Source organism: Antechinus flavipes, chromosome 4 (assembly GCF_016432865.1).
Source record: "Antechinus flavipes isolate AdamAnt ecotype Samford, QLD, Australia chromosome 4, AdamAnt_v2, whole genome shotgun sequence".
Lineage (NCBI taxonomy): Eukaryota > Metazoa > Chordata > Mammalia > Dasyuromorphia > Dasyuridae > Antechinus > Antechinus flavipes.
In genome coordinates, this window is record NC_067401.1 from 481154352 (window position 1) to 481166448 (window position 12097).

The window sequence follows — 12097 nt, forward strand, 5'->3', positions numbered from 1 at the left end:
ACTGCTTTTTCTCCTATTCATGTGTTGCTGAATGAAGGTAGAGAAAATCATAAAAGCAGGATGACTGAGTCTGCATCAAGGCAACCCTCGTACGCCTCCCTAACTGAGTCACTCCAGCAGCTCTCCCGAAGCTTCTCGTTCCTCCTCAAACCTTTCGCGGCGCTCCTTGCCCGTTCAGCTGAGAACTGCGCCTCTCACTTCCCTGGAAACATCCACTCCGCTCGCCGTTCCCTCTTCCTGCTTGTCTCAGAGCACTCGGTGCCTTCCGCCACCGCTTCCTCCCTCCCTTCACCCAGGATGAGGTGGCCCTTCTCCTTCTCCGTGCAAAATCCTTTCTGCCGTCCCCCGTGTCTCGGGTTCCTGATACACAAACATATCTGTGTCTGCCCCTTAAAAGCTTCTCCGTTTGACCCACGAATCCCCACTAGCATCCCGCCTCTCTTCCCTTTCATGGGCGAAACCTCGGAGGGGGCCATCTACACTCTCCGGCTCTCCTCCGAACGTCTGCTTCCTTTCCTCTCATCTCTCCTATGGCCATTCCCCATTCCAGTGAAACGCGCGCCCCAACGTTACCCCCAATCTCTCCGCCGCCAAAGCCAGCAATCTGCGTCTCCCTCTCTTGACTAGCCCAGGGTCCACAGCCAGGAAGTGTTAAGTGTCTGAGGATGGATTTGAACTCGGATCCTCTTGACTTCAGGGCCGGTGCTCCGTCCATTGCACCATCTAGCTGGTCTTTTCTCCGTTCTCACCCTTCTGGACCTTTCTGCTGCCTTAGAAATCACCCTCCTCTCCCTGATAGTCACTTTCCCGAGTCTTTGGTGACATCGTCCTCTCCCGACCTCTCTGACCACGCCTCCTCTGTCCCTTTTGCCGGATCCTCATCTAGGTCGTGCCCTCTAACCTCGGTGTGGATTCTGGCCCGGGTCCTTCTGTTCTCTCTCCGTGGCCTCCATGGCACGGATCTCATCAGCTCCAAAGCCTTCAACGTCGATGACTCACAGATCTACCTTCCCTGCTCTGAGCGCCGCCGCTAACCTCCAGGGTGGAACCTCCCGCAGGACATCTCAAACGGAATGTCCCACGGACGCCTTCCCTCACCGTGTCCGGAACAGGATTCATGACCTCTCTCTCAAACCAAGCTTTCCTATTGCTTTCGAGGCTTCCCCCTAATCCCAGTCACCGGGGTCACAACCTCGTTATCGCCCATCATTCTTCCTCCATTGAAAGTGCACAGAAGAGAGCAGAAGAAATTTCAAAGGGACTCAAATAGACTGTATTGGAATCACCATATTTGGTGACATATATATATATATATTTGCTAGATAGTTTGCTATGTAATATATATAAATATATTTATATACATTATATAGCAAATTACATAGCAAACTGAATCTCAAATAGGAACAGCTGAAAAGCTGTTCCTACTTGAGATTCAGTTTGCTCTAGAGTTTTCTGTTCCTAGTCTTCTTCAAATATGGAAATAAGCCCATTTGTTTGTAGAAACTTGTCAAGCTCCTATCAAAAAAATATGAAAAAGCAAGGAGGAGGATTGGAACAGATGGCCTTCCGTGCTCACACGAGCCACTCGTATCCCCAGGAACAAGGCATTTTGGCATCCTGGGACAGAGCACCGGTCAATCAGGAGGGAAGAGAATCTCATGGAGGGAGAGAAAATAAAGAAAAGACTTAAAAATGCATCCAAATCTGGACAAGAAACTATTCTTGAAAGAACAAAAAAAGGTTCAAAATTTGATTGGGGCAGGGGAGGAAAAAAATCCCCCCCATTGGTTCCCTGTTCCCCAGTGCCACCTTCTGCCACAAAAACCCCTCCATAACAGAGTTCAGCTCAGGATCCAGAAACATCTCCCTCCGGCCCAACTATGTCGACCTGCCCCCCAAGGGCCCCGAACAAAGCACCCCACGGCTGATCCCCGGGACACTTAGGCCAGAGTGGCTGGAAACTCCTGAAAGGCACCAATGATGGCATCGAGGGAAGCGATGCTGCAGAGAGAGTGCCGGGGCCAGAGTCAGCAAGACCCGAGTTCGAATCCTGGGTCGGACACTTTCTAGGGCTAGTCATTTCAGGACTCCCAGTTTCAGTTTCCTCATCTGTAAAATGGGGATAGTAATACACCTGTCTCCCAGGGCTAGGGTTAGAACAACTTAAATGAAGCCACGGCTCTGGATGACTAGATCTCTGATGGATGGAAAGACAAACCCGGGCCGGACGCCCAAGTCTGAAATAAGAGGGAGAAAACCCACATAAAGGCCCGTAAAGACCTTCCGGGGGCAGCTCGAGGACCACCAGCCTCCCCTCTTCTCCCCTCCCAGGGAGCGCAATGCCTGAGCGGCCCGCCAGGGGGCAGGCTCCCTGTTTGAATTTGTCGCTGACCCGCAGCCAAAGCTTCCCAGTCTCGTCAGGGGCTTTTTGGTGACTTGATTTTGAACACTCAGAGTCTAAGCTCTCGGGCCCCAAAGCACTTTGTGTGTCTGGATTCAGCGCCCGAGAAAACTGCCCCCAAGTCCGGACCAGAGGTTAGTTAATATTGTATCTGACAAGTCAGTAAAGCAAACGTGGGGGGAGGGGAGCGGGAGGGAGAGGGAGGGAGAGGGACAGAGACAGAGAGACAGAGAGAGATACAGAGAAACAGAGAGAGAGAGACAGAGACAGAGAGAGAAACAGAGAAAGAGAGACAGACAGAGAGAGATAGAGACAGAGAAACAGAGAGACAGAGAGAGACAGAGAGACAGAGACAGGGACAGAGAGAGAGACAGAGAGAGAGAGAGAGAGAGAGATAGAGACAGAGAAACAGAGAGAGAGACAGAGAGAGACAGAGACAGAGAGAGAGAAAGAGAGAAAGAGACAGAGACAGAGACAGAGACAGAGACAGAGACACACAGACACAGAGAGAGAGAGAGGGGGAGAGGGAGAGAGAGACAGACAGAGACAGAGACAGGAGGGGGGGGGGAGAAGAGAGGGAGAGAAAGAGAGAAAACGGCGTGGGGGGGAGGGAGAAGAGGGAAACAGACAGAGGGGAGCACAGCATGCCCAGAGGGAGACAGAAAGGAGAAAGAGGTGAGACAGAGACAGCCAGTAGCAGCCTGTTCTTCCCGCGTGGGCTGACATGAACGCCCATCACTGCTTGTGTTCCTGTTGCATTTGCCATTTTCTGCCTTCGGCTCTCCTGAGGAGTATTGGGAGCTTCAAAGGGCCTCACAGAGCCCCGGAAGAGAATCCGGGTCGGGCTTTGCAGCCAGCTGGGCCCAGTCAGCTTGCAGAGCCCAAGCAGTGTCCAGGGCCCAGGCCAGCGCCTGCAGTCCCGGATGCCGGGCCCAACAAGCATCTCTCCATCACGGAGGTCACATGTGGAAAGGAACCCTACGGGAGGGATTCAAGGTCATGAGAACAAGAGCCATTCTGTAGTGGATGAAGGGGCCTACAAGTGGGCAATTTTCGAGGGAAGAAGTCCAAGCTATCCACAGTCACTAAAAAAGATGCTCCACCTGCCTAACAACAGAAATGCTAATTAAAGCAACACTGAAGTTCCATTCCAGCTCCCTCATACTGGCAAAGGTTCTAAAGAGGGAAATGACAAGTGTTGGGGAAGTTATGGGGAAACGGCCACCCCAGAGAACTGGCCCAGGCGTTCGGGGAACTCAGCCCCTCAAGTCATGAAAATATGCCTCACTCGACCCAGAAATACCGTCTCTGGAAATGAACTTCCCAAGGATCAAAAGACGAAAAAAGGGGGCAGCTAAGGGGCACAGTGGATAGAGCCCCAGCCCTGAAGTCAGGAGGAGCTGAGTTCAAATCTGGTCTCAGACACTTAACACTTCCTGGCTGCGTGACCCTGGGCAAGCCACTTAACTCCAATTGCCTCAGCAAAAAAAAAAGAAGAAAAAGTTACATAAATATAAAAAATAAATACTTCCAAGTTTTGTTTTTTATATAATAGCAAAAAATGGAAACTAAGGGCGTGTGCATCTCTTGGGGAACGGTTAAACAAATCATGGTATGTAAATATGATGAAATATTGTTGTGCCATAAGAAATAAAAAATGGATAGTTTCAGAGGAAACTGGGAGACCGCTATGAACCGATGCAAAATGAATCAGAACAGGACCGGGAGAACAACGGAAACGAGAGCAAAAGATGGAAGGGAAAACCTTTGATTCCAGGCTACTGAAATGAAATAATGGGCAGCTCTCCCCCCTCCCAGATTAAGACAAAGTTTTAAACACAACCAATGGGAGAATGTGCTTTGTTTAAATGTATATACATAGAAACATAGAGAGAGCATATATAATCTGAATTCCTCTTTTTGCTTAGTTGACGTGTGTAAAAACAGAAAATAAATGCTTGTGGATTGAAAAATCATTGTTAATTATAAGAAAAAACGAACTTGATGGAGACCCACAGCAGCAGAGAAAACCCTGAGGGGGTGTGTGCTCACTGGAGCACCTGCGGTTTCTTGTCAGGTCCTTGAGGTTAGGGGCTGTCTGTCATGTTTCCCTAGAGCCAAGAACACAGCAGGCACTTAATAATTGCTTGTTAAATTGAACCCCTACTTTACAGATGAGGAAACTGAGGTCCAGAGCAGGAGGTGACTTTGTGGTCACGCATTTAACGACCTCTGAGGCGGGAATCGCAGCCGTCTCTGTTGACGACCACCATTTATTGAGCGCCTCCTGTGTGCCAGCGTGGTGCCAAGGGCTGGGGATGCCGAGAAAGGAAGGGAGGATCCCCGCCGACGTCCAGGGGCGGGAGAGGGGACCCTGGATGGGGGGAGGGGCCCGGCCGGGGACCTGGGGATGGGGAGCAGTCACTGGCCTGGGGGCCGGTCGGCGGGAGCATCCCCGTGGCCAATGCCAGTGGCCGATGTCTCGTCCTGAGCCTGCTCCTGGTCTCCCGGATTCCCACCCCCCAGAACCGGGGCCCCTGCACCCCCACGTCGGGGAGGCCCTGCCCACCGACCCCTCGATCCCTCTGGCAGCCCCGGATCGCCCGCCGGGGCTCGCGCTCCCTGGGAAGGCTTGTCTCGGCTCCCTTTAGGCAGCCTGGCCCTCTCCTCTTCCCACCCACGTTGGGGCTCACAATTTGGCTTCAGCCGACTGCCCGCTGGGGGCCCCCCCCATCCAGGCCGTCGTCCCTCCCAGTTCTGGGTCCTCCGCAATCTGATGAGTGGCCACGAACTCTGGGCTCTGTCCAAGCCGCTGTTTAAGGGGCAGCCACGCCCCGGGGTCTCGCTTGGTTCCAAAGGTTCTGACCTTCTGGGTCCAAACGCTCCGGAGCTCGGAGCCCGCCAGGCCGCCCTCCGCCTGCTTTGTGCCCTCCCGGGCCCTCCCGCTCTCTCCCAATCGCCATTTGCAGACGGGCAAAGAGCCGCCAGGCTGGCGGGCCCCAAGTAGAGCAGGGGTTTCCCCAGAGCCCGCGGCCTGTGTGTTCTCTGCTCACGGGCTGAGGCGTTGGCTCCGGGCCCTCACAGGGTCACCTGGGGGCGAACCCCTCCTCGGCGCTGGCAGCCACCTGGGAGCTCCGGACCGGGGCCTCCGGGCTTCCCTCCCCCCAGGTTTTCAGGGTGAGGGACGGACCGCCTTCTGGGCTAGCGCCCCTTGTTTGTGGGGGAGCTTCTCAGGGGGGCTCTCGGGAGGTGGGGGCCCCTGGGAGGTGGGGGGACTCTCGGGAGGTGGGCGGCCGGAGGACAGAAGAGCCCGAGCCCCGCGTGTATGAAACCCGATTATTCAAATTTATTAACATCCAGAATTATGCAATGACGCCGCAGTCTCATAACAAGTAGAAAACAGACGCGTGGCATACAGCGCGCACCCACCCAACAGCACTACACCCACAAGGCAGAAATGGACATTGGCTCCTCCCGCAGTGACCCGAGGGCCCGCCCCCCGCTGGCCGGGCGGCCCGGCGCGCCCCTGAGCGAGGGGGGATGCGACTAGGTACACCGAGTCCAGTAGTCTGGCCACATTGGTTCATGAGGACACCCTGAAGTCGAACGTTGGTTGTGATGATGAACTCCTAGAAAACAGCTACAGGTGGGGGCGGGGCCCCCGCGTCCGGGGGACAAGTGTGCTTCCGGCTGGCCCGGGCGCCGCCCAGGGTGGGGGCTGGGCTCGGAATTGTGCTCTTCCCTGTGCGCGCCGGACGCTCTCCTGATCGGTTGGGCCTTGCCCGGCCCCGCTGCCCGCCCAGCCCGGGGCAGCAGAGGAGGCGAGAGGAGGCGGGGCGCCCAGAGCGGGGCGGGCGCTCCGGCTCCCGCCACACGCGGAGGCGGGAGAGTATTTTTAATCTCTGCAAACCCAGGGGTGACGGGCGCGCCCTCCCGGGGTCTCCCCAGACGCTTCAGTACCAGGCTGTAATTCTGAAACACGCATTGGAATAGATGATTGGAGCTGAGTATTTCCCCTCTCCCCCAGGCCCCCTTCCCTCCCCCCTCCCCCCAACAGCTGTGGCACCTAAAAAAAGGCCTTTAAGGAAAACCAAAGGAAAAAGAACAGAATCAGTGGCGGCCCCTGCAGCTGCGGGGAGCCCGAGCTCCTCCCGGGGCGGCCCCTGCCGCCCGCCGCCGGGACCCTGGCTGGGAGGCCGCTCCCCGAGGGGCTCCCCAGGAGGAAAGGCATCTTCTGTTTATTTGTATCAAGAAGAGTAAACACAAAGAAAAGGTTCGAGAGTGAGAAAGTCCCCGCGAGCGCGGGGCGCGGACCCTTCACCGCCCACCGAGGAGGGAAATCAGAAGGTTACAAAACCCGCCCAGCTACCCCTACTTGAACTGAGTACAAAAGGAGCCTCGCCCGCCCGCCCGGGGAGAAGCAGCATGAGGCGCGTGGGGGCGGCAGCCGCCCCCCCAGACGCGTTTGGCTCTGGGGTGTGGGGAGTGGTCCTGGGGCGCTGTGGTCTGAGCCCGGGCCGCCGCCGTGGGGGGGAGGGGCAGGCCCGTGGTCTCTATGGCTCAGAGCGGCTCCGACGCCCCTGCCGGGCCCCAGGACGGGACGGGGATGAGGGTGAGGACGGAGGGAGCGAGCGGAGGTTACGTTGCATAGTGATCGAAGCTGCCCAGGTACTCCAGCGCCGCTCGGTAACACAGCTGGTACTGGTCCTGGGCACGGGGGAAGCGGCCGGGTCAGTCCCCGAGGCAGACGCTCCCCGGGCGCCCTCCCCGCGCCGGCCCGGCTCTCTGGCCGAGCCCCCACACAGGCAGGGGCCCCACGCAGACTCCTACCGAGCCTGCAGGCCATTAGGACCCGGGGGGTTTTCCAAGCCGGCTCATTTCCATGCTGACATCAGCGCTGACCCCGAGGGTTCCTCTCGTTGGATCGGGCCCAGCCCCCCAGCGGACCCCCCACGCCCCCGGGCACCCGTACCTCTGTCTGCACCATGGCGGGTCTCTGTGTGCGCAGGGTCTTCACGGTCTGGAACATGTCCACCACCCCCTCGTAGCGCATGCGCTCCAGGACGATGCTCAGCGTGATGAACACACCCGTGCGGCCGACCCCAGCGCTGCAAGGGACAGCTCAGGGTTGGGACCTCTGCCTCCCCGCCTTGGGCCCCTCCCAAACCCCTCCCCCACAGCGCCCCCTCCCCCACAGCGCCCCTTCCCCCACAGCACTCCCTCCCCCGCAGCGCCCCCTCCCCCGCAGCGCCCCCTCCCCCACAGCGCCCCTTCCCTGTCACAGCACTCCCTCCCCCGCAGCGCCCACCTGCAGTGCACGGTGATGGGCCCGTCCTGCCCAAACTGCTCCTTGGTCTTGTGCACCTGCCCGATGAAGTCGATGAAGCCCTCGCCAGTCTTGGGCACGCCCTGCTCGGGCCAGTCTGTGAACTGGAACTGGCGGATGGTCCTCGACTGGCCGTCCTGGGGGAAGCGGGGGAGGGGGTGACAGGAGGCCCCGGCGGCCTGGGAGGGGGCTGCGGGCTCTCCCGCACTCCCTCCCACTCTGCAGGGGAGGGAACCGAGACCCTGAAGAAAAATGTCCTTTAAAAGAGGAAGGTGAGGAGGAACTGCTTCTGGTGGCTGGACCGCGCTTGCAGCAGACGAAGGATGGGGAGGGGGGAGGCTGGAGGGCAGCGGCTGCCAGTGAGGCCTGAGCGGCAGGGCTCCCCAGAGCCAAGATGGCCTGGGAGGGGGCGGGTCCCCCAGAGGGCGGGGCCTCAGAGGATGGGGCGGGGCCCCGGAGGGCGGGGCCTCAGAGGGTGGGGGCTGCTCAGGCAGACCAAACACAGGGTCCCCTTTGCCCGTTGCTGCCGCTGCTGCCCCAAGCTGGCCGTGGCGCCCCCCGCTGAGGGGGACCAGCAGCTGGTGACGAAGCCCCCGGGGCTTAGCAGCGGGCAGAGACAGAACCTGGAGCCCGGGAGGGGGGGGGCACTGTGTGAGACCAACACCCCGGGGGCGGAGCTTTCGGGACACCCGGGGAGAAGGGGCTCAGAGAGGGAGGAGCGGAGCCCGGTCCGAGATCCAGGAGCCAGTCCGGGAGGCCGGAGCACAAGGACCCCAAGAGGGCTCCCCGGAGGCTGCAGGGAGGCCAGACTGGCCCAGTTGTGCCTAGGGTGAGGGGGGGGGCAGAGGGGCGAGCTGCCGGCACCTCTCTTACGGGAGGGGAATGAAGGAGGAAAGATCCCGGGACGTGCCTCAACGTCCCCCCAACGCTTTTATGGTTTTCCTGGTCAGCCTTACTCCCGTCCCTCCCCGGGGCTCAGCTCCCCTCAGGGACAAAGCTGGCAGAGTCCGGGGTGGGGAGCCCCTGGCTCTGTCCCACCTCATCTCTGCCTCCGGGGGGAGCCTCTCCTGGCGGCCCCCCAGCCTGTCTCCCCTTAGCCTGTAACAAGCTCCTTGAGGGCAGGAAGCATCTCCTGCCTTTTTCTGTCCCGGCAGAAACATTAAACGCTTGTTGCTCTAACTGGGCTGACGGCCAAGGGCAGGGTGAGGCTCCGGAGGCCCCAGGGAGCCCCTCAGGGAAACGATGGGGGCCGGGGTGGGTGGGGGGGACCTGCCAGAGCCGCCCGAGCCCTCCAGGGGACCGCAGGAGGCCTGACCCCCTCGCCCCCGGGCACCTACCCTGGCGTCCGTGACCTTGAACTCCCGCAGGATGTACTGGGGCATGTTGTACTCGGCCATGGGGTCCACCACAAAGTACTGGTAGCGGGCGGAGCGTTCGGCCGGCCAATACTGATGGCATTTCTCCTGGGGGGACGTGGGGGGTCAGAGAAATGATCAGGGCCTGGGGCAGAGGCAGAGCAGCCCAGGGGGGAGGGGGACGTCTGGGGCCAAGGACGGGGACCACCCAGGGCGGCTGAGGGGGCAGAGAAGGGCCCGGGGCTCGGCCAGGACAGGCTGGGGACCGGAAGGGGGCCGGCGCGGGCGGGGAGAGAGCGCGAAACGCACCCGGCCCATCTCGCGAAGCTTGGTCAGCATCACCACGATGGTGGAGTTGTGCTCCCAGAGCATGCGCCAGAAGTCCTCCGTGCTCTCAGCCAGCGGCCCCTGGGTGGCGATGTAGGCCTTCTGCTGCCTGGGCAGGGAGAGGGGTCACACGCTCGGCTCCTGCGCCAGGGCCCAGCTCCCGCCCCTCCCCCCGCCGCCCCCGGCCCCGCCCACCTGTAGCCATCGATAAAGCTGGCGTTGATGTAGTCTGAGCCTTCCACCCCCCGGATGGGCTGCAGGCACACTCGGGTCAGCTCGTAGGGCATGATGTTCACCAGCCGGTTCTTGAACTTGTTGCAGGGAAGGTTGGCGCTGATGAATCGCGACGTGTGAGCCTTGGAGCTCGCCAACAGCTGCGGGGGCAAGAGGGCGGGTCGGGGGCGCCCAGGCCAGGCCCTGCCCGGGCTGCAGGCGGGGCCAGAAGGGGGACCCTCAGGAGCCAAAATGAGGCTTGGGGGAGGAGCCACTGGGGGGGGGGGGGCTCGGGCTCATCCAGCCCCGGGACAACGGCAGCCCCAGGCTCCTGGGCCCGGCTGTCCCGAGATCGGCCGCATCGGGCACCGGCCTGGCCCACAAAGGCAGAATCCAAGCGCAACAAAGGCTGAGTTACCCAGACGTCAGCGGGAAGGGATGGGGAAGGCTCCGTTAGGAGGCCTTCGAGGGCCGCCAGCCACCTCGCCCCCCAAAGCCCTAGCCCTGGCCCTCCATGAGAGGGAGCCGCGGGCAGGGGCCGCCCCACAGTGCTCAGGCGGCCGGTCTGGGGCAGGTCTGGCTCCGCTGGGTTTGGGAGAGATGGCGGCCAGGCTGGGGAAGGGCCTGTCCCAGAAGGGGGTCGGCTGAATGAACGGGGGGCTTAGCCTGGAGGGGCGGGGAAGGGGTGACAGTGGGAGGCTGTGTTCAGTGTGGGCAAGGGGATGAGACTCCTCCTGCTTAGCCCTCGAGAGCAGAACCAGAAGAGGACGAGGGTGGGATCCCATCCTGCCTCCAGCGTCCTTCCTCGGCCCTGCCCCCACCCCGGCGCCCCACTCACCTTGAACTCCAGCTCCATGGCGGTCACGCTCTCCCCGGGCGGCACCTGGCCCAGCTTCTGGATGTGCGCGTAGAGGCTTCGGGCCGGCACCTCCGTGTGGCCGCACGTGGCGGCTTCCAGGAGCGCCTCGTGGATGAAGACGTACTGGTCCTCCGTCTGAACCATGTAGTTGCGCTGGGAGCGCATGCAGGTCACGTGCCCGTAGATGTCCACGGTCTTCTCGTGTTTCATGCGCTCCAGCATGGCGTCCGTGACGATGAAGCAGCCGGTCCGGCCCACGCCGGCACTAGGGGACACACAAGGCCCGGGCTCGGAGACGCGGTTCCTCCAGTCCCGGCTCCCTCGGCCCGGCCCAAACACTCGGCTCTAAGCCCAGCCCGACAGCCCCGGCTCTGGGAAAAGGGTGAAGTCTTATACTTGGGATCAAGAAGCCAACTCAAGCCAAGGCGTGGGGAGGCAGGGCTAAAAGATCTGGGGGTCCTAGTGGGATGCAAGCCCAATGAAATGGCAGTGACGAGACCACCAAGAAAACCCGAGGGCCCCGGACTCGAGAGGAGGTGACGGTCCCTCCGCCCGGGCCGCGTTCACTTGGGGCGCCATCACTCAGGGAACCGGGATGTGCAGCCCAGAGAGAAGGCTCAGGGACAAAGGAACACGGACTGCTCCTCGCCCATCCTGCCCCACCCCCGAGGCTGCGTCTCCCAGTCCGGCGCCGGCTGCCTACTTCAGGAGGGGAGGAGCCTTGTCCAGTAGGGGCCAAATTAACTGGACGGAGGGACCGGGTGTCCTGGAGCTCTGGGACCACTGGGTGTCAGATTTCTAAGCCGGGCTTGCAGGGTGTGAGCAAAAGGGGCTTCCAAGAGCAGCTCGAGCGGACGGTGCTGGTCACAGGCTCCTGGCCGTCCTGGCTGGTCCTGCCGAGAACCTCCCAGAGCCCATGCCTGCTCCCGGCCTTCTCACAGGGCACCCGCGGCCCTCGAGCCCTCACTTCCCAGCCTGCCCCTGGCAGCTCCTGGTCTCTGCTCACCCCCAGCAGCTCACAGCTAGACAGACCCCGGCAACAGCTGCTGGGGTCCTGAGCCCCGCCCCCAGTCCGTCCTCCATTCAGCCACAAAGTGACTTTGCAAAGTACCCACCTCCCGCTACTCAAGAAACTCCAGTGTCTCCTTATCCCTCCAGGAGGGACTCCCCGTGCTCCCTATCCCCCGCCCCCAGCCCAGCCCATCCTGTGACGCCGGCCTCCCGGCTGATGCATCTCATCTCCCAGCATTTACTCGAGCTGTGCCCTGAGCCTGGAAGGCTCTCCCTGCTCTGTTCTGACTTCTTGGCCTAACTAAGATCCTGGAAGCCGTTCTCAAGCCCTCTTAATTCTAATGCTTTTTCTCTTTGAATTACTTCTTATTTTTCCTGGTTTGTCTCTACATACTTGTTCACTTGCTGTCTCCCTCATTAGACTGAAAGCTCCTCGAGAGCAAGGGCTGTCTTGTCTGTTGGCACTTGGCACAATGCCTGGCACAGAATAAGTTTTAATAAAAGTTTATTGACATCCACCTCATGTGTCTGAATCTTGCCGAGTTCCCCTCACAGAAGGTGAGCTCCCCAACAAGGGAACTGTTTTGTTTCCACCTTTGTCTCTA

At 60.2% G+C, this 12097-nt stretch overlaps 1 protein-coding gene across 13 annotated transcripts in view; it reads right to left on the reverse strand.

Moving 5' to 3' along the window:
- Nucleotides 1-5725: 5725 nt before the first annotated feature.
- PTPRF (protein tyrosine phosphatase receptor type F) overlaps nt 5726-12097 on the reverse strand; it is an 83752-nt gene continuing 77380 nt past the window's right edge. For all 13 annotated transcript variants that reach the window (XM_051999949.1, XM_051999947.1, XM_051999945.1 and 10 more), the window contains 7 exons: nt 10461-10746; nt 9605-9783; nt 9392-9518; nt 9065-9190; nt 7710-7864; nt 7374-7509; nt 5726-7108 (listed from right to left, as the gene is read on the reverse strand). In XM_051999949.1, the coding sequence (XP_051855909.1) occupies nt 7040-7108; nt 7374-7509; nt 7710-7864; nt 9065-9190; nt 9392-9518; nt 9605-9783; nt 10461-10746 (1078 nt within the window). In that variant the 3' untranslated portion in view covers nt 5726-7039. The remainder of the gene's footprint in view (nt 7109-7373; nt 7510-7709; nt 7865-9064; nt 9191-9391; nt 9519-9604; nt 9784-10460; nt 10747-12097) is intronic.